Source organism: Pristis pectinata, chromosome 15 (genome assembly GCF_009764475.1).
Source record: "Pristis pectinata isolate sPriPec2 chromosome 15, sPriPec2.1.pri, whole genome shotgun sequence".
Lineage (NCBI taxonomy): Eukaryota > Metazoa > Chordata > Chondrichthyes > Rhinopristiformes > Pristidae > Pristis > Pristis pectinata.
In genome coordinates, this window is record NC_067419.1 from 42,295,568 (window position 1) to 42,318,370 (window position 22,803).

At 40.7% G+C, this 22,803-nt stretch overlaps 2 protein-coding genes across 6 annotated transcripts in view; one reads left to right on the forward strand and one right to left on the reverse strand.

Moving 5' to 3' along the window:
• LOC127578302 (host cell factor 2-like) overlaps positions 1–14,035 on the reverse strand; it is a 53,825-nt gene extending 39,790 nt beyond the window's left edge. The window contains exons 1-5 of one of the 2 annotated variants that reach the window (XM_052030171.1): positions 13,860–14,035; positions 7,586–7,734; positions 7,230–7,390; positions 5,808–6,010; positions 1,503–1,587 (exon numbers count right to left, since the gene is read on the reverse strand). In XM_052030171.1, the coding sequence (XP_051886131.1) occupies positions 1,503–1,587; positions 5,808–6,010; positions 7,230–7,390; positions 7,586–7,734; positions 13,860–14,019 (758 nt within the window). In that variant the 5' untranslated portion in view covers positions 14,020–14,035. Of the gene's footprint in view, positions 1–1,502; positions 1,588–5,807; positions 6,011–7,229; positions 7,391–7,585; positions 7,735–11,084; positions 11,859–13,859 lie in introns of those variants that run through there. The other variant, XM_052030172.1, reaches the window with a different exon arrangement.
• An 85-nt stretch (positions 14,036–14,120) lies between these two features.
• glt8d2 (glycosyltransferase 8 domain containing 2) overlaps positions 14,121–22,803 on the forward strand; it is a 38,136-nt gene continuing 29,453 nt past the window's right edge. For 2 of the 4 annotated variants that reach the window (XM_052030375.1, XM_052030373.1), the window contains exons 1-2: positions 14,122–14,210; positions 21,734–21,879. Coding sequence is in view for 1 of the 4 variants with exons in the window: in XM_052030372.1 (XP_051886332.1) it covers positions 14,142–14,210 (69 nt within the window). In the remaining 3 variants the exon portion in view is untranslated. Of the gene's footprint in view, positions 14,211–21,733; positions 21,880–22,803 lie in introns of all 4 variants that reach the window. The other 2 variants (XM_052030372.1, XM_052030376.1) reach the window with 2 other exon arrangements.

The following is a 22,803-nucleotide window of genomic DNA, read 5'->3' on the forward strand; positions in this document are numbered from 1 at the left end:
TAAAAAAGATTTAAATGAATGTAATTATCAAAGCGACAAATACAGATAATAGTTTATGGAAACTGAAAGGACCACTGATAACAAATTTCTAGCACCTAACTTGGAAATGTGTTACATAACAGATGAGATGCTAAACAGCGATTACATTTTAATAATAAAAAATTAATATAAAGTGTTAAAATATTAGGCAAATATTAGAAAACATACTAAATCACTTTTATTTTCAAGCTTAGCCTCCTTAATAATGTTGCTCTAACTTTTTTTATTTTAAAATGTATGATCAGGAACTTCGAAGAGTCAGAGAGATACAGCATGGAAAGAGCTCCTCAGCCCACTGAGTCCTTGCCGACCATCAAGCACCCATCTATACACTAATCCTAGCCCAACCCATTTTATTCTTCCCACATTCCCATCAATTCCTCCCAGATTCTACCACTCACTGACACACTAGGGGCAATTGAGTGGCCAATTAACCAACTGACCCACGTATTTTTGGGATGTGGGAGGAAAGCAGAGCACCCCCAGGAAACCAATGCAGTCACAGGGAGAACGTGCAATCCCCAAGCAGACGGCACTGGAGGCGAGGACTGAACCCAGGTCGCTGGAGCCGTTGGGCCACTGTGCCGTCACTTATTAAAAGGGTCACTAAAAAAACAAATCCAGTTGATTTGAAACAGCTATTAAGTAGCTGCTGACTGGACCCAAACCCTTGAATGGATTACAAAATCATACTCCAAATGATGCAAAGACAAGTTGAGATACTAGTGCCCAGAAGTCTCACATCCAAAGCCAATCAGTATCTGCAGTTATACATCATGTTCTCCACTGCTGAAACCTCAGACCCGTTTCATGATAATGAAGAATTTAAGAACTTCACTACAACCAAGTACTTTTAATCTACTAATAAGGACACATACTATGATGAGTGTATTTGTAAACAAGTTTATAAATACTCTGAATTTACAATGTTACAGTTAGTTAACATGTTATGTTATGGTCGGTTGAATATTAAATTTGGGCAGCAGCGCATTTCCTCCAGCAAGACCAATGTGGCTTCAAGTTACTTTAAGTACCTCTTTTTCATCTCTTTGATAATTTTCCATCCGGAAACAAATACTTTCTGGAGACTTACAGTGGCAAGAAAGATCTCTTTCAGTATTTAATCATTGGATGTATAATTATTTATTTGTAAAAGTGTTTTATAAACAACTAATATACCAGTAAATCACCTAAGAGTACATACCATTCACAATACTCATCTCTACTGTACCATTTCCATGAAATGGTGGATTAGCACATGCTTTTAATAAAAATTTCTCTCCCACCCTAGCACAAGTAGCTATTTAGATTATACAATTATACCTGACTCTCCACAGGAAAGATTATAGTAATTTGCTATCATGGTAAAAAACAGAACTTAGTCCTCGCTCACCCCTACACCTTTCCAACCTCTATATTATTGAATTCTTAGGATAATCCTCCAATTATTTTAGAGCACTTACTTATTCCCGATGACAGTAGCAGAATGCAAACTCCGAGGGAGCGGTGTTGAACCCTTGGTTACTGGCTTTGTCCAAACCAAGCTTTCTGTAAGCAGAGGAAAACGTACTTAATATTTTTCTGTAAATAGTTTGTAGCTTAGTAATAGAGTCAGTTGTACAGCACAGAGACAGGCCTTATGGCCCATCATGTCCATACCAACTTTTACGACCATCTACATTAATCCCATTTGCCCATATTAGATCTGTACCCATTGGCCAAGTAACAGACAGCCGAAAAGCAGTGTGTTTTTGTACCCAGTTCCCAATAAAGAGTACATCATTAAATTCTATTTCCTGATGACATCAGCTTTACATCTTTGCCATAGTTAGAGGCAAATTACATAGGGTTATAAGGTACGCGACGCAGAAGCAGGCCGCGCAGCTCAACCAGTCCACACTTATGGCCCACTTGAGCCCCCTCACTTAAACCTATCAACAGAACCTTTTATTCCCTTCTTCCTTGTATGATGTTCCAGCCTCCCCTTAAAATGCATCTACACCTCAACTACCTGTGACAATGAGTTACACATTTTCCCAATTTTTGGATAAAAACATTAATCCAGAATATTCCATTTTATTTCATAGCAAATATCTTATATTGATGGCATCTAGTTCTGCTCTTCCTCACAAATGGAAATATTTACTCTGTATATATTCTATCAAAATCTTTCATGGGGAAGATATCCATTTTAACAGTTTATGCATTTCTGTATACAACTGTCTGCAATTCATCAAAATGATGAGCCACTACTACAGCAGCCTTTAATATAGAAAGATGGGCAATGATGCATCCCATAAAAATGAATGAGATCAAAGTGTGGAAAGATTAGGAATGCTAACTAAAACCTTGCAAAACACAAGGTTGAGGCAGTGAATGGCCACCAAAATGAAAGTATATACAAAACCAGAGTTGGAGAGAGACCAAGAAGCAGGACCAGAAAAGAAAGTTAGGCATGAAGGGATTATATCTAAGAATTTTAAATGATGGAAGAGAATATGGGCAGTGGGTGATTAGATTAGCTGTCTTTATTAGTCACATGTACATTGAAACACACAGTGAAATACACCTTTTGCATAAAGTGTTCTGGCGGCAGCCCCAAGTGACGCCACGCTTCTGGCGCCAACATAGCACGCCCACAACTTCCTAAACTGTACGTCTTTGGAATGTGGGAGGAAACCGGAGCACCCGGAGGAAACCCAAGCAGACACGAGGAGAACGTACAAACTCCTTACAGACAGCAGTCGGAATTGAACGCGAGCAGCAGAATTTTGAATGAGCTATGTTTATAGAAGGTAGCACACAAGAGGCCTAACAGATTAGTTACCAGGAGATGCCTAAAGCAAATACGCAGATACAAGAATGAAGAGGGGTTACGTCATGGAAGTGCAGAACTGGACATGGGGATCAGAAGTTCGAATAAAACACCAAGGTAGAACCTAGATAGGTGCCGGAGAGATAAAGCTGAAATCAAGACAATTTGGAGAAACCTGGAGCTAATGGTTCAGGATGAAAAAAAAACTGTACTGGATATATTCTGACCACAACTCAGCCAGGGCAATTCCACTGAAGAGAAAGGACATTTCTGCAGGAGTTCCTCAGGGTAATGGCTGAGCCCTAGTTCCAAAACCAAGGTATGGAGTGCGACAATGCACAGAGATCAATTGCAAAGGATGTCATTTTGACCCCAGTTAAGGGTTCTCAAGTGCTGCAAAATGAGGAGAAACCTGACAAGAGATTCAAACATAGTTATGGCAAGATGGGCATGGACTGGGAGGCAACTACACATTTAAGGATTTGAGAGGCAAGGGAGAATGGAAGTGAATCAACAATTACTACAAACAGAAGTTTGAAAAGCACTTTTTGTTTGAGATGGGGATTATGACAGCAGTTTGGAAAGAGATGAACAGTTTACAGAGATGGTTCCCTGAGGGGGCACTGGGAATGTGAGAGAAAGAAAAACATGGAAGAAGTGCAGATTCAGAGTTCAACCACAGAAACGCTGGACAGAAGTTGGGAGAGGGAGGGGGGTGGTGAGGGGAGAGGCAGGATATAGCTCAATGTGAGATGCTTAAAAGGTGCCAGAAAGGTAGAGGTAGACATTAAACGGGGCTTGGATGATATAACCACCAAGAAAGCATACCCATATGGGGAGGATTTCTTAAGGATTATTTGAGAGGCAAGTTTCAGTCAAGGCTAGTGACTTGCTTAGACATTCTGAAGGGAAATAGGGAGCAGGACAGAGTCCATTAAAGGTAGCGATAGGTGGGGTGAACTAAATGGCCTTCTGGCTTGATTATAATGGTAGAAAGATACGAAGTTCCTGAGGTTACAGATTGTATTGGAATGCAATCCTAATGATGCCGAAGGTTCACAGCACCTCAGGAACATCCACCTTTGAGATGTTAGACTCAATTCCATTTACCACACTGCAAATACCATAAGCAACATAAGGTGATCGTGGAAGGAACTGTCTCTATAAAGGACTGTGTGGTGGTCACTCCTACTGGTGGTGTCAGGGACTAATACATCTTTAACAGATAATAACATCTTATTATGGAGTAAATGGAAAGAAAGAGACTTAATTCCCCCACTTCTTCGTCTTCCCTTATTCTTGTGGCTCCCTTCCCCCACCTTGATGACCTGCACAACTCCTCTCCTCCCTCCTCTATTTCATGGTCCATTGACCTCTCTTACCAGATTCCTCCTTCTTCAGCCCTTTGCCTCTTCTACCCATCACCTCTCAGCTAATTACATCTTCTCCCCCTCCCATCTACCATCCCCCCTCACCTGGACTCACCTATCACCTGCCTGTGTGCGCTCCTTCCCCTCCCCCCCTACCTTCTTATTCTGGCTTCTGCCCTCTTCCTTTCCAGTCCTGATGAAGGGTCTCGGCCCGAAACGTCGACTGTTTATTTCCCTCCGTGGAAGCTGCCTGACCTGCTGAGTTCCTCCAGCACTTTCTTGTGTATTGCTCCAGATTCCAGCCTCTGCAGAATTTTTTGTGCCTAATATTTCAGGTTAATGTCTTTACCAAATGAAAGGTCACTCACCCGAAATGCTACCTGACCTGCTGAGTGTTTCCAGCAGTTTTTGTTTTTATTTCAAATTTCCAGCATATGCAGTTTTTTGTTTTCCCATTACTTCTGCAATAGTTTTCCCCATTTATTCATTCACTCTGCCAGTTACATACATATATGCATCTATATGTAGAATCACAGATTTGCATTTCAATTTCATGCTCACTATCAAATGAGTTGACTAGTCTATTTTATTGAATTAATCATTACTGTGGCACAGCAAATGCTGAGAGCACTGTTTAGGTAACAGAGCAGAAGGGTAATCATTTAGAGAACATATCTAATTCAAGCTGTAAATTACAGTCTTCTCAGCACAAGATGGCAATTTCAATATCTGTATCAGTTAAATGTCTGACCATGAAATACCCTGCTTACAGTCTATATTAACAAGTTTTGCAAAGTAGCATTACATGAAGATAACCCTTTATTCCAAATGGCATCCTAGAATATCAGCCTATCTACCCATTAATTTTTCTTTTCTTAACTGATTTGGATATTCTGGTTACAACTGTTCTTGCTGGCAAGTCACTTCAGCATGCAAGAGAAGTTTTGAACTGAAGGGTTAGAAGATGCGGCATCCTCCCTTTTTACCAAATCACACACTTCTGCAATAACATCACACCTCTAAGGATAAATACTGATTTTAAAGTAACTCCTGCATTTTATGTATAACCACTCAGAGCTCTATAGCACCGTTAATACATAAAATATCCCAAAGATCATTCGGAATTTGTTAACAATTAGCTAGCCAGGGCTCAGATGGCAGTACTTTCATTTTGCATAAAGGCTGTAGGGTTAAACCCTAGCCCAGTGACTCAAGTGCAGTACTTGAGGAAGTGCTGCACTCTCAGAGGTGTCATCTTTTGACTGAGATATTAAACAATGCCTTGCCTGGCCTCTCAGCAAGATGAAAATAAAAACTCCGTGGCTGCACTTCAAAGAGTAGCAGGACAGTCAACCCCACAGTCCTGGGGAACTTTATTCCTCCCAAAATCTAATCACCAAAAATACTGTCACACTGTAGTCTCAGAACTTCTTATGGGCAATACACTGGCAATTTGGCCACGTTACAACCAGGACCACACATTATAAGTGCATCAACAATACAAAAACAATTTGGGTCATTCCAAGGTTGTGAAATGTGCTGCGGAAATGCAAGTTTTTCTTTTAAGTCTGTCATACACTTACCCACATCCAATATCCAAAGGTCACCAAGTCTGCACCCACTCATCCCTCCATAAATGATCATCTTTGGTTTTTTTGAATCTTTATAAACAACCGCTGTATGAGATTCCCTTGGAGGAGGTGGAGTACCGTGTGTAACAGGAATGTCCCAACCTACCACGCCAGATCCAGTTTTAAGTTCCACAGTGTACAAGTCATTCAAGTACCTTCAAATACAAGAAAAAGTTGGAGAGAGCAGTATGTACTCAGTGTGAAACAGAAATTAAGAATTCTAATGACTGTATTCAAAGCAAATCTTACAACATACTGTGTGCCCCCTTTTTCAATTATGGCCTGTCAACAATGAGCCAGTAGTAAAGAAAGTCTTTTCAGAAATTCTTAATTTTTTGTTCAGTCACCTACCCAAGTTTTTCCTCACACTTGATCAGTGCACATTTCCCCACTCACCTTTTCTCTCCCCCCTTTGAGTACCACTTTGGGACATTTGCTACATTAAAGTAGTTATGTGACAGGCATGGATTCAGGCTAATACAGTGAGTGTAACAAGTTGCTAAACTTAATTTTGTTATTCTACCAATATCATTGTTTGTGTGGAAATAATCCAAAAGCCTGGTTCCTGCTGTGCTTTACAGTAACAGTTAACTTTGTGCCCCTTAGAACCCATTTTCCTGTATAATAAAATAACTGCAACACATGCACAACTTGTACCAATGTTCTTTGCACCAGTGAAAATTATACTTATCATTTATGGATAAAAAAGGAAGTAAACCATTTCATAGTGAGAGTTACAGGATGCTGAATTCCATAAATGGCTGTAGTTCCCCCTTAACCAACAGCCTGCTAGAAACCTCTTTAAAGATACCTCTTGGCATGATGCCATTTTAAATTGGTAAACTTCAATACACATCTATTTTACTTCACTCACAAATCAACTAAAAATATTTCTATTGCTAAAAGCAAAATTCATTGATAAATCTATTAGACAAAATTTTTTAAAAAATTGAACAAATAGCCCAAAAGGCTCTGTTCTTGTTTTTTCCCCTCTTACAAGTAACCGACTAAGTAACAAGATGGTTTAAAGCAGGCAAGATTTATATTACAATTTATTTTGACAGGAGGATATACAAAGCTTTTATTTTACTGTCATTGATTAAACACTACCACCAGGCCCTTCTAGAGTGCAATTCTGAAAATAGCAATTGATAAAAGTCAAAATAAATGTCTTATATAAAAGAAACTGATTTGTTCTGTCCAAATTATTAAAAAATAAAAATAGAAGTCTGCCTATCCCAAGTACAAATCTAGATGAAATAAAGCCAAGATAAATAGTGCAACTGCCAATGATTTCCTTACCCAAGGAACATTACAGTGCCCAAATACTGAAATATTCAAACATTTCAGAGCATATTAGAAACTGAAGAGTACCTTGGAATATTATTCTTTGGGTCTTCACTATCATTCGCCAAACCTCCAAATAAATAACATTTATTACCAACCAGACACAAGGTATGACCAAGGCGGGGACAGGGCTGTGGACCATTTTTGGGTGGTTTTGGTTTCAGTTTCTTCCATTCCCATCGACTTGCCTTGAACAAAGATTTACAATTAGGCAATTAAAAAAATCTTACATGCAAAAATAGAATTCAACCAATTTATCAAAGTGTCAGCTGAGAAGTTCAGATATTTCTAAAATAAAGATTAATGGTTCTGAGAAGTCATACTGGCACCATATTGTATTTTAAAATTGTATTTTAAATGATGCAGCCGAAACCAATGCTCACCTGCAGCTCATACAGGTCATTGCTATACTTTCCATACTCCACCATTCCTCCAAATACCAGAATCCTGGTGCCATCGCAGATGAAACCATAAGCTGCACAGCCTGGTGGGATATCCCCTCTAACAGCAGGAATGAACCACTGGTTTGTAGCTGTAATAAAATATTCATAGAAGAAAGGAAGACAGAGTTGAATGCACTGTGTAAAACCACATCATGGAACAAATATATGTGTTGCCATTCACATTTAATACAGTTTTACTCTTTAACATTCTTTTTCTAAGGATATCAACATTTCCATTGTTAAACAAGTGAACTGTCATTAAATCAGGCTTAGAAGTTACCACCGTTGGGACAAATGTTTGAAGTCGTGCAAAACTTTCAACAGGAAACATACACTGAACTTGGCAACAGAAAATCAACATTTTAAACTTTTGATTAGATTTGTCCATTGTCATATACACCAGGGTGCAATGAAATTCCTTTACTGCATTAAACAAATGCTTTTCATCATAAATGGGCCTACAACGAATGCTGCCTTTTCTTCTTCCTCTTAGGCATTTCCTCAGGGTTGAAGAGGACTTGCTTCCATTCTGGTTTCGTGGGTTCTGAGGTGCCTAATAAGGCCAATGTATAACCTGCAGACCTTGCCTCAGCTGCAACAGGAATTGCTTGACAGGATGGGTAGATGGTTAGATAATTTGTGAAGAGGTGTGCTCCTTCTGCCACTGATGTTAGGCTTCTGCATGGTCCTGACAAAATAGACTCAATGCTACCCCAAATGCTCCTTCTCCATTTTGATCAGTCGTGATTCTCACACGTCAATGAGGATGTTACATATTTTCAAGGAGGCTTAGAGAATATCCTTGAATCATTTCCTTTGCCCACCCAGTAATCTTTGCTGTGACAGAGTTTGGAATAGAGTGTATCAGGAAACTGGTGCTGGGCATGAAAAAGGCAGGGCCTCCTATTGGAGGTGACCAAGTATAATTAGGGCCTCAATATCAGATGCGTTGACTTGGAAGAATTTAAATTTTTAAATTTTTTAAATTTTAAATTTTATTTACAGCGTGGTAACAGGCCCTTCCGGCCCAACAAGTCCATGCCGCCCATTTTAAACCCAAATTAACCTACCCGTACGTCTTTGCAATGTGGGAGGAAACTGGAGCACCCGGAGGAAACCCACGCAGACATGGAAGAACATACAAGCTCCTTACGGACAGCGACGGGAATCAAACCCTGATCGCTGGCTCTGTAATAATGTCGTGCTAACCGCTACACTACTGTGCCACCTGATGTGCGCCAGAAGACCCTGATGTTGGCTTACTTATCCTGCCAGAGGATTTAGAGAAGACAACAGTGGTGGTACAGTGATCTGGCACATTCAGGACTTTGGTGTTGCCAGACTAGATTTGCCGGACTACTTATTATAGTGCAGGAACTGGGAACGTGGTGAATGGGAAGGGAGCACGGGAAACATCACCTAGTGAAGCAAATGCTGAACTACTGGGATTTCCGAATGTCAGACAATGGGTTATCAGTTTTATTGCATCTCTCCCAGGCTTGAGGGGCCTGCCATAGGTAATCCATATTTTTGAAGCTTATGGCAGACAAGTATCACCACTGCCCTGCAGACCATGAGTTTAGTGCCATAGTTCAAGTCTTCATCTTCAAGCACTCTTGAGACCATAAGACAGGAGCAGAATTATGCCATTCAGCCCATCAAGTCTGCTGTGCCACTCGATCATGGCTGATTTATTTATTTTCCTCAAAGTACACCATGAACGTGGCAGTGGCAGATGGAGTTCAACCCAGAAAAGTGTGAAGTGATACACTTCGGGAGATCGAATTTGAAAGCAGAATACAAGGTCAATGGCAGGACTCTTAGCAGTGTGGAGGAACAGAGGGATCTTGGGGTCCACGTCCATAGATCCCTCAAGGTTGCCACGCTGATCGATAGGGTTGTTAAGAAGGTGTATGGTGTGTTGACCTTCATTAGTCGTGGTATTGAGTTCAAGAGCCACGAGATGATGTTGTAGCTCTACAGAACTCTGGTTGGACCACACTTGGAGTATTGTGTTCAGTTCTGCTCGCCCTATTATAGGAAGGATGTGGAAGCTTTAGAGAGGGTGCAGAGGAGATTTACTAGAATGTTACCTGGATCGGAGAGCATGTCTTATGAGGATAGGTTGAGCGAGCTAGGGCTTTTCTCTTTGGAGCGAAGGGGGATGAGAGGTGACTTGATAGAGGTGTACAAGATAAGACGCATAGTTCAAGTGGACAGTCAGAGACATTTCCCCCCCCGGGCAGAAATGGCTAACACAAGAGGGCATAATTTTAAGGTGATTGGAGGGGGGTATGGGGGATGTCAGAGGCAAGTTTTATTTTTTTTTAAAAACACAGAGTGGTGGGTGCGTGGAATGCGCTGCCAGCAGAGGTGGTGAAGGAAGATATATTAGGGACATTTAAGAGACTCATAGATAGGCACATGAATGATAGAAAAATGGAGGGCTATGTGGGAAGGAAGGGTTAGATAGATCTTTGAGCAGGCTAATATTGGGAATTATGAAAAATAGATTTCCTAAAGTGAAAATTAATCTTTTTAGAAAAAAGTTTCCTTTAGGTCAGAAATTTCGTAGAAAAAACATGTACATTGATTCCAGTGCTTTATAATGTGTCCCAGTCACCCACACTGCACAGGAACCAAAACACCATTACTAAAACATTTCTGAAGTCAATCTGTTTTTTGTAATTTTGTATTTCCACATCACTCGATTTTGCCCCAAAATACCATATTGCCAACCAGAACATTGCTACAAATCAGATTATATTATTTCATCATTGTGTTTTTAACTTGTACCATTAGAATTTTGCCAATGCAAAAATTCTATCTATAAATTCCAGTCAAAGAATGGTACCAAATCTCTATCCCATTGAGTGTTATTTAGACACCCATAATATCAAAGCTGCTTCAATTAATTTTATTCCAAATGCCCCATTAAGTTCACTGGGTAAATGTATTGCTGAGAACAAACATGTCTTATAAATTACAACGGCATAATCCCTGTTCAGTTCTGAACATTTGGCGCACCACAATTAGCCTCAGGGTGACAGGCTTGGGGAGTCATCTTGAGTTTCAGTGCCTATTTGTCTTGTATTTGACCTAATTATCTAAAAAGGAACTAGAGGATTAAGCTCACTTCTGGTATCCTTCTGGCACATTCACTAAATAGAACCACATATTAAAAACGGCCATTGTGCAAGTTTTGTGGAAACAGCAGCATCCACAGAAACAAGTCAATGCATTTGACATGACAAAAATCAAGAGTAATTGGAACAGCATAGATTATATTTACAATAATTAATTCTGGAAAAAATAAATAGAAAATAATACCAGTTGTAAGAGTGAGATATGTAGGTGAAGTGTTTAAAGTGTAATTAACTACAACTTATATTTTTACATCAAGTTTATATGACAGATGAACACTTAAAAAGTCACTTACCTAGTGTTCTTGCATTCACAGAGATCAAATCAAATGTACTTTTTTTCCCATACAACTCATTGCAGATTTTTTGAAAATAGTACAAAAAAGCCAATAGAAAATTGGAACTTAAAACATACTGCATCCAAATTAGAATAGTCACTTAACCATAAGTGTAATAAAACACCAATACTGAAAAGCTAAAAAACAAAATTGCTGCAAATCTAGAAGGTGAAGCATCAGGACTTTTCCCCCAATATTAGCAGTTTAAGAGTGCGTTTTGCATAGCAAACTTCATTCACAGAGATGTGAACAGCAGGGGGAGCCCTACACAAAGTGTCATTTCTGGAATGGCTCCAAGGAGCAGAGTTTAAAGCACATCAAAAAAATGTAAAGGAAAGATTGAAACAGACCTACGATTTGCTGCAACTCTCATTACAAAAAATATCATGACTCAAAAGCGCACACAGACTTGGTCAAGAACCAGTAAAAACATGCCCAGAGATTACTGCAGAGCAAAACAAATTTTGAAAAATTTCCCTCTCCCCAACCCCTTCAAAATCTTCAACAATAACTTGCATTTATGTGGGACCTCAAATTCAGTAAAACACCCCACACAGAACTTAAAAGTGCAAAAGTCAAATATTGGACACCAAGCCACATAGAGATGCAAATCCAGGTGACCGAAGGTTTGGTCAAAGATTTAAGGGACTTTCTTAAAAGGAAAGAGAGGTACACGCATGGATTGTTGGGGTAAAAATTATGGACTGGAGACCAAGTGTGTGCTGACCTGACACATGGCTGTTATTGGTAATCCAAGAGGCCTGAACAAATGATGCAAAGATCACATCATTCTTAGTAAAATTACTAAGAACGTCAAAGACTTTTCTAAAGTTAACACAATTAATTAAATAAATTTGGAATAATTGTAGTTATTTTAGAGATAGTAAATATGGCACTTTTCCTTCAGGAAAGGAAGTGTGCCATACTTACCATCTCTAAAATAACTACAATTCCATAGCAATGTGAGTGGCTCTTAAATATCCTCCAAAATTGTCCAGCAATCCAATCAGTTTGGATAGACATAAATGCTGACCAATATCACCCAGAGTAATTCTAACAAAAATACCATCATTCATATTTATAAAGAAAAGAGCCAGATCAGACACTCTTAAATAAAACATTAGGAAAATGTAAAGGTAAAAATTACACAATTCAGCAGCATATTACAAAGGTAATGAAGTGAGAGTGATCACATGGAAGGTTGAGCATCAAGATATAAAAGTTGAGCATCGGGATATAAAAACAGTGGGGTACAAAGGGTAACTAGTGGAATTATCTTCTAAGCTTTTATCCCACTGTCATAAAACTATTGAACAGACTTATTGTACGATGAGATGGACTCTTGAACTCAATCTACCTTGTCATCGCCCTGCACTTTCTCTGTAGCTGTAACACTATACTCTGCATTCTGTTATTGCTTTTTGCTTGTACTATCTCAAAGTACTGATGTGATGAAATGCTGTGTGGATAGCATGCAAAGTTTTTCATTGTACCTTGGTACATGTGACAATGATAAACCAATTTGGTATTGGTATGTTATTGTCACTTGTACTGAGATACAGTGAAAAACTTGTCTTGCATACCGTTCGTACAGGTCAATTCATTACACAGTGCAGTTATATTGAGTTAGTACAGAGTGCATTGAGGCAGTACAGGTGAAAACAATAACAGTACAGAGTAATGTGTCACAGCTACAGAGAAAGTGCAGTGCAATAAGGTGAAGGTCACAACAAGGTAGACCGTGAGGTCGTAGTCCAGGCTAAACTCTTGGGTACGAAAGGGCGACTGAGGATAGATCAGAGGCAGGCTAAGTGGTGAGGTATGAAGGGGAAACAGTAATCACCCGGGGCAGGGGGATAAAGAGCAATGGGGACACAAGAGATGCTGGAATCTGGAGCGAAAAATAGCTGGAGGTGAAGCAGCATCGGCGGAGGGCGGGGTGGGGGGGGGGGGAACGGGTTGGGGCAGAGAGCCGGCATCAGGACTGGCAGAACGAGCAGCGGAGAATGAAAGGACACAGTGGGGGCGATCAGACACAGCGGAGGCGCTGATTGGCTGCGAGGGTGATCACGTGGATCTCAGTTCCCGCGCCAGTGTCAACAAGGGAGGGGAGCCCGCGGTCGCCCCCTGCCGCCCGGCGGTCCGGCCACCCCTGGCCCCACCTCCTCCTCTGACCCGGCCCTCGCCCTGCCCTGCCCTCCCCCCCGCCCACCGTCAACAAAAACACGGCCCGGGGACGGTGCACACCGCGGGCTGACCCGAATCCCCGTTACACCGCCGGCGGGGCAAGGATAACGGGACTGGACTTTACCTCAGCAGCCCACCCCCCTCCTCCATGTACTTGGGAGGCGGCCGGTGACTTCAACCCCCCTCCCCACACACACACACCCACCCACCCCCAGGGATGAGTGACAACCGGCGTCGGCGGCGGGGGGACGGCCGCCCCGGGGTCTGCGGCACCGTCCCGCCGCCGGGACCCTCCCCCCCGGCGGGCGTTAGACCCCTCCCCTCCCCCTCACAACACAACAGGCCGGGAGATCCGAGCCCCCGGGGGCGCGGTGACACCGGCCAGGAGGCAGCCTGTCGCCCCAAAGCAAGCGGCCGGTGGCGGTCGGACGGGTCCCCGCCGCCGGTTGGGCGCCAATGGCCCGGCCGCCATCTTGGACACTGGCAGCAAATGGCGCCTTCCCGCTGCTTTTTGTTCGTCGTCGTCCCCTCCCCTCGCCCGCCCACCTGTGTTGTAGACGTGCAGCTCGTCCACGATCCCCTCGTTGCCGCCGCCGAAGATGATCATCAGCTCTTTGATGGCCACCACGCGGTGACCGTGCCGGGGCCGCGGCACCGGTCCGGTGGCTCCGGTTACCCGTCTCCATTTGGGAGAGGGAGCCGCCATCTTACTACGCCCTCCCCAGAGTGCACCGCGCCCAGCCCCGCCCCCCCCCCTCCCTCCTCCAGGTGCCCGGATGGGTAAACAGAGGCGGCGGGAGAGGGAGGAGGAGCGGCCGCCGTCGCCCAATGGAGCCCGGCGGGGCCTGGTCGGAGTTATCCTGCACTGCTGCCTCGTGTATAACCTGCAGAGGGACCGTGAGGGGACAATATTATTATTATGCACTGCCGTCTTTTATATAACTCTTAGTATAAAGATACAGAAGGAAGAATATTATCACCACACTTTACTGTCTTATATAAATTTAGTATAAAGATAAAAAGGGGCCGTGAGGAAAAACTCTCTCATACATATCATGAATTGTCATTATACCCTGTTGTCTTTTCTAAAACCTTAGTATAAAGATACAGAGGGAACGTGAGGGAGGAATATTATAATCATACACGTATAAACATAAAAAGGGGACGTGAGGAAAAACTCTCTCATACATATCATGAATTGTCATTATACCCTGTTGTCTTTTCTAAAACCTTAGTATAAAGATACAGAGGGAACGTGAGGGAGGAATATTATAATCATACACGTATAAACATAAAAAGGGGACGTGAGGAAAAACTCTCTCATACATATCATGAATTGTCATTATACCCTGTTGTCTTTTCTAAAACCTTAGTATAAAGATACAGAGGGAACGTGAGGGGAGAATGTTATCATCACACATTACCGTCTTTTATGAATTTGGTATAAAGATAAAAAGGGAACGTGAGGAAAAACACTTCCATGCATATCATGAATTGTCATTATACCCTGTTGTCTTTTCTAAAACCTTAGTATAAAGATACAGAGGGAATGTGAGGGAAGAATATTTTTATGCACTGCTGTGTTTTATATAACTTTTAGTATAAAGGTACAGAGGGAACCCGAGGGAAGAATATTATCATCATACACTACTGTCTTTTATAAATTTGGTATAAAGATAAAAAGGGAACGCGAGGAAAAACTCTCTCATACTTATCATGAATTATCATTATACCCTGTTGTCTTTTCTAAAATCTTAGTGTAAAGGTACAGAGGGAACGTGAGGGGAGAATATTATCATCATACGCTACTGTCTTTTATATAACTTTAGGATAAAGGCACAGAGGGAACTTGAGGAAAAACATTCTCATACACATCATGAATTATTATACACTGCTGTCTTATATATAACTTCTGTATAAAGATATAGAGGGAATGTGAGGGAAAATATTAACATTATATGCTGCTGTCTTTTATATAACTTTAATATAAAGATACAGAGGGAATGTGAGCAAAAACATTCTCATACTTTTCATGAATTGTCATTATACTCTTGTCTTTTATAAAACTTTAGTATAAAGATACAGAGGGCACGTGAGGGGAAAATATTTTTGCACACTGCTGTCTTTTATATAACTAATATAAAGATACAGAGGGAACATGAGAAAAAAACATTCTTGTACTTATGATGAATTATCATTATACTCTGCTGCCTTTTATATAGCTTTACTATAAAGATACAAAGGGAATGTGATGAAAAAATATAATGAATTATCATTTTACTCTGCTGTCTTTTGTAAAACTTTAGAATAAAGATGCACAGCGAATGTGAGGAAAAACATTTTTATCGGTAAAATGAATTACCGGTATACTCTGCTGTCTTTTATAAAAGTTTAGTATAAGGATACAATGGGAACGTGAGGAAATTCTCATAAGTATAATGAATTGTCATTATACACTGCTGTCTTTTATAAAGCTTTAGCGTAAAGATGCAAAGGGAATGTGAGGAAAACATTCACGTGAATTGTTATATGTTAATTTAAGTTTATGTTAACTTATGTTTGTCATGTTGAGGTTGAGTTTATGGTCATGTGCACAAGTATATGTATGCACAGGTACAATGAATAGACTGGATGGGCCAAATTGTCCAGACCTTGGACTCTGCTATTTCATAACAATCTCATTTGGTCTCCTAATCAATTATTTTACAAAGGAGATTGGTCTACTAGTGGATTATTTAAGAAATTGCTTTGTAGAGTATGCCTTAATATGACCATTGTCATTTGTGAAATAGTCCATAAGTAGTCTCCATTATTAAATAGTGGTGCAGCTGATAGAGCAACTGCCTTACAGATTTAGCAACCTGGGTTCAATCCTGACCTTGGGTGCTATCTGTATGGAGTTTGCATGTTCTCTCTGTGGTCACCTGGGTTTCCCTGGGGGCTCCAGTTTCCTCGCACATCCCAAAAATGTGCGGGTGGATAGCTTAATTGCCCACAATGAATTGTCCACTATGAAAGGACTTGGGTATTAATAGATGTCATTTTCCACAGGCTTCCCAGACTCTGACCAACCACTGTATATTTGGCTGGTCCATTTGAGTTTCTGATTAATGGTGGCTCCCTGAATATTGATGGTGGGGGACTTGGCTATTGAATTCCAAGGCTACGTGATTTGATTCTGTCATGTTGGAGATGGTCAATGTCTGGCACTTCTGTGGCACAAATGTTACTTGTCACTTATCAGCCCATGTCTGAATGTTGTATAGGTCTTGCTGCATGTAGGCATGGGCTGCTTCATTTGCAAAGGAGTTACAAGTCATCAACGAACTTCCCACCCCTGACCTTCTGATGGAAAGGAGAATGGGGTTGAGAAATCCAAAATCAGCCATGATTGAACGGTGGAGCAGACTCGATGGGCCGAATGGCCTGATTCTGCTCCTATGTCTTATGGAAAGGAGAAGCAGCCAAAGATGGTTGGGCCAAAGTGCACAGTCTTGAGGAACTTGTGTAGTGATGTCCTGGGGCTAGGCTGATAAACCTCTGACAAACACAACCATCTTTCTTTGTGCTAGGTATGACTACAGCCACTGGAGTGTTTTCATTTTGATGCCCTTTGATTTCATTTTCACCATGGTATCTTGGTGCCACACTCAGTCAAAAGTTGTTGGCATGATGTCAAGGGCAGTCACTCTCTCCTCAGCTCCAGAATTCAGCTCTTTGGTCTAAAGCTGTGATACAATCTGGAGCTGAGTGGTCCTGGCAAAGCCCAAACTTGAGCACTGGTGAGCAGGTTATTGGTGAGTGAGTGTTTTTTCCATCACATTGTTGATGATTGAGAGCAGATTGATTGGGAGGTGACTTGATGAATTGGATTTGTCCTGCTTTTTGTGAACAGGACATACCTGAGCAATGTTTTCCACATTTTTGGGTCAATGCCAGTGTTGGCTGCCGCTACAATAGTTCTGGAGCACAATGTGCTACAGCTGGGATAATGTCTGGTCCCAATGCATTTTGCTGTATCCAGTACTGTCAGCTGGTTCTTCATATTGTGGGGTGAATCAAATTAGCTGAAGATTGGCTTTTGCATTCTATCGGCTAGTCTAGGTACGGTTAGCAGAATTCCTTCTCTGATTTTTATGAGGATCTGGTAGTTTCATGGTTACTGTTACTTATCCTAGTTTTAATTCCAGATTTATTTGATTCCTTGATTATAAATTCCCCAGCTGTCATGGAGGGTTTCAAACTCACGTCTCTGGATTAGCAGTCCAGAAATCCAGCGGCTTAACTACACTACCTTACCCTTTCCAAGGAGACCTGAAGTAGTCTTTAAATCAAGATTCAATCAAAAAAAAGGCTTGTCTGACAATGTAGCACTTCCTTTGTTCTCACCTGAAGTAGCACAGAGATTATGTCTTTACTAAAAGGAGATTAATAATGTTCTCGAAAATAGCTCAAAGAAGAACTAATGTCTTTTCTAGGAAATATATCTCAACTTTAGTATGTCTCAGAGCATATTATAGTCAATGAAGTACTTTTGAAGTATAGTTGCTGTTGTAATTGAGGAAATGTAGCAGCAAGCTCCCTCAGACAACAAGGTGACCATGTCCAGATCATCTCTTTTAGTGTTCTGGTTGAGGTATAAATAATAAGCACCTGATGCAAAAGATGGCATGTGCCACAATGCAGTAGTCCCTCATTACTGCACTGGGATGTCAGCAGAGATGATGTCTTTTCTAAAGTGACCTACAAGGATTACCTCAATGGCCCTGAAAAAAAACAGGTATTTTGAGTAGACAGAAACAAAACTGCCATAATTCAGCTTGCACAGCAACTAAATGCTGAATGAAGTTCCTGTTTCCTTAATACTTTGTAGTCTTAAGAGATACATCAGTGCCTTACAGCAGAATATCTCTTGGTAAAATTTTGCAGTATCAATAAAATAATGTATGATCTAGCTCATTGAACAGACCCAAGGGAGATTTATTAGTAATAAATGATGCACTTGCTAACATGTCCTGTTTATCATGCTACATATATTTTTAGTTTGCTACATTTCATATTATCTTTGTCTTATCATTTAATGCAGAGGCATCATGTAATGGGTGGGAAGAGGGAGGTTTTTACCCAGAGAGTGGTTGGGGCATGGAATGCGCTGCCTGGGGCAGTGGTGGAGGCAGGTACATTGGTCAAACTCAAGAGATTGCTAGATAAGCATATGGAGGAATTTAAAATTGAAGGATATGTGGGGGGAAGGGGTTAGATAGTCATAGGCGAAGTTTAAAGGTCAGTACAGCATTGTGGGCCGAAGGGCCTGTATTGTGCTATACTGTCCTATGATTCTATGATCTCTCGGTCTCTCAAGCATTACATTTTGTGCATTTCAGCATTTATCTGGTATCTGTTATACATCAGGTATCAGAATATCCATCCAAGTACAAATTGTACCATCTGTGTCCTATCAAAGTCAGTCCAGATTCTGTTTGTTGTGTCATATTTTCTTCTGATAATTAATAGATTTTTAGTTTATAAAGGAATTTGAAATGAAAAACCTGAATTATGAGCTGTTGCGAAAGTCAACTAATTGAACAAGCAGAAACTGAATCAACCCAAAAATTAAAATCAATCAGCCAAGGATTCTTTAAGCTCAGATAAATGTTGATTTAAAAAGAGTCAATTTTTAATGATTCTAATTTGCAGTACATTTAAGCATGTACCTAAAATTATCGAGACACAAGACACTGCTGTTGCTGGAATCTGAAACAAAAAGCAAACTGCTGGAGGAACTCAGCAACATAACCACATCACACATTATCCATTTCCCTCCGTAGATGCTGCTTGACCCACTGAGTTCCTCCAGTAGTTTTTTTTTACCTAAAATTATCCTTTGTGCGTACAAGTGTCTTTATTTTTACCAAACTGCTATTATCTGCTTTGTAATTGATATTTTTTCTGGTTCTATAATTTTGGAAGGTATAAGTCTGCAACCTTAACTACTTGAGAGATCCCAGTGTGACTCTGTCAATTTGGAGCACTCTATAGTTGGTTTCCTGCATAGCCTTGTTTTTTCAAGTGTTTTAAAACAAGTGTTCAAAGTTAATTTTGTAAGTGTTTTTTCAGATGTAGACTGCTATTACCAAATACTTAATTCTTATTTCAGATTGAGCCTACCTCGGAAAGGCAAGAAAATGTGCATGCTTTATTTATACCAAAGCACAAAATTTCAAAAGAAATCAAAACAATGATTACCAATAGAATATGTATTGATTTTTCTCAGTGAAAGACCTCTGAGCTAAAAATAAATTGCATTCAGATATTGCACTGTGGATGTAACAAAATCATTAAAGCTGAATAAAATAATTCCCTTAATATTGTGTATTTTTTGGATGTGGAACTGAAATAAATGGTAGTACAGCTCACAAAGTAGAAAACATAAGAAAGGGGAGCAGGAATAGATTATATGGCCATTGAACAGGATCATGGTTCATTTTTTAAAATTTTAGTACTAAGTCCTTATAGTTCTGATTTGTGATCTCAGATCCATGTTCCCTGATCAAACAACTGTGACCTGTGCTTGTGTTTGTTAAACTTCATTTGGACCTTATTACTCTAAAGGGACAAAAGTCCATCTTCAAAAAAAAATCGTAGACTGACACTGCAACAAAGGAGACTATTCAGCCCACTGTGTCTCTGCCAATATCTTCGAAGAATAACATTTGAACTAACATACAACTTACTGAAAAAATACACCAGGAGGCTGATATTATTAAATGTGGATAAGAGCATTAATTTCTTCCCCAGCACACTTCTGCATTGTTGTTCAGATGCAGTTAGCAGATCTTTTGCCTCCACCCAAGAAGTTTTGGGAATTAAATCCTGTGATTTGAGCACATTCCTGGGAGGCACTGAGGGAGTGGTATGCTGTTGGAAGTGTCGTCTTTCAGGTGGGATGTTAAACAGAAGCCTGCATGCAGATCCCTTGAAACGTGAAACGTTTCCCGAGTGAAATGTGAAGTTATTCCCAGTATTCTGACCAACATTTTTCCAAAAATCAACAACACTAAACCAGATTATTCGGTCATTAAAACTTTGCTTTTCATTGGAGCTTGCATCATGCAAGTGGGCTGCCTTGTTTCTTTAATTACTATAGTGACCACACTTCAAAGGTACTTCATTTGCTGTACAGCAACTAGGGATGTCCTGAAAGGGATGTGTAGTACACTATATAAATGCAAACCTTTCCTCCATTTCTGTATAATCCTAATTTTCTAAGCACACCTCTTAAAAAAAGTAACAAAGATTGGTATTTACAGAATTTCTCCAACTTCTAAATGACATTACCAACCACGTTTATAAAGAAGGATAACTCGAGTATTGAATATCAGATAGTTACTTGTGACCTCATTTTGTGTATACTTAGCAAGAATAGGATTGTGGCCTTAAAGGGGAGCATTTTTAAAAATAGAATATAATATACATTGGATTATATTCTCATAAAACAGAACAGTACAGCACAATACAGGCCCTTCGGCCCACAATGTTGTGCCGACCTTTAAACCTCACGTAAGACTACCTAACCCCTTCCTCCCACATATCCCCCTATCTTAAATTCCTCCATATGCTTATCTAACAGTCTCTTGAATTTGACCAATGTATCTGCCTCCACCACCGCCCCAGGTACACATTCCATGCCCCATCCACTCTCTGGGTAAAAAAACCTCCCTCTGATATCTCCCTTGAACTTCCCACCCATTACTGAAAAGCCATGCCCTCTTGTATTGAGCACTGGTGCCCTGGGAAAGAGGTGCTGGCTGTCCACTCTATCTATTCCTCTTAATATTTTGTATACCTCTATCATGTTTCCCCTCATCCTCCTTCTCTCCAAAGAATAAAACAGTGTAATATATATTTACTGGGGACATTTTACAACTGTCAGCCACTTGTTTTTTGCCTAAATTATTGGTAGGTAATTCTTAGAAATTTGCAAAGGAGTTGGAGGAAACTCTGTGGTATGAACGATAGCATCCAGGTCCCATAGAAGGCAATTTTTATCAGGCCTGTGAATGTGCAAGCAGCCAGCAGGCAAGCAACAGATGTATGGCTGCTTAAGTATGCTGATTGACTCCTATGCCTGTTATTAAACCTGACTGCAATTTTCAACTACAAACAGATGGACTATGCATTTTGCCAGATTCAGAGTTAAGGGGATTGTTGAAAACCCATTTAATAAACAGCCAAAGAAATCTGTAATTTTCCAGATCTGCTAATGTAGAAGATATCCAAGAGAAGAAGTCTGCATCTCCATCCAGCCTGTGAACTGAGGCTTTTTCTGCTCTTACCAAGGATGTAAAAGATCCCATGACATTATTCCAAAGAAATGCAGGGAGCTATCTGTATCACTGTTGATTGTTTAAAACTTGTAGATCTTAGCTCTGTCCTCTTCCTGATGGATGAAACTGAATTCAGAAAGCCAAGACTAGAGATCTGAGGTGTGTGGAAAACGAAATAGGAACACAGATCTAGACTTCACAATTCACCCAAAGTACATTTACATGACCTACAGAGAGAGGTAGGTCAAACTATATGAATATGGGAGCAAAGAACAAACCACTGGAGGAGCTCAGTGGGTCAGGCAGCATCTGTGGAGGGAACTGGACAGTCAACATTTCGGGTCAACACCCTTCATCTCTCCTGATGAAGGGTCTTAACCCAAAAAATTGACTGTCCAGTTCCCTCCACAGATGCTGCCCGACCTGCTGAGTTCCTCCAGTGGTTTGTCTTTTGCTTCATGTTCCAGCATCTGCAGTCTCTTATGTCTCTATATTTACAGACACCTACATCAGGCTCTTCAATGGGAAAATCAGGTGTGACAACAATGAATCCAGTACCAGCCACATCTGTGTGTGGAGCTGCAGTAAGACTGCTTCCATCATGTAACATTAGGCTGGAGAAGCAAAGTCTTCCACCGTATTTCCCTCCTTAATTTTCCAGGATTTGGCCACTGGGTGGCTCTAAATGACAGATTAGGTCAAAAGACAAGGATAATTAGTGTGCTTTCTTTGCAGCTAGGGCCACTTTGTTCTGATTGTTCATTACCCAAGTACACCTGTGCTGTGCCATGCCTCAGCTTCATGTCCTTTCCTATTAATGATTCGCACCAAAGTTTTCACCTGTGTTGACACAAGAGACAGCAGATGCTGGAATTTGGAGCAACAAACAATCTGCTGGAGGAACTCAGCAGGTCAATTAGCATCTGTGGGAGGAAAGGAATTGTCGACATTTCGGGTCAAAACCCTGCATCAGGACTTTTCACCTGTGTTGATGGAAACCGACCATCTTCTTTTCCTCCCGGGGCAATACACAGCTTCCCTGGAACTGCTGTGGGTGTTCCTTCAGGCAGAAGCATTGACATCACCAATTTCTTGAGACTAAAATCTTCCCATTCCTAAGTGTAGATTACCCTTGTCTTATACCTTGTATAATTTATATTTCG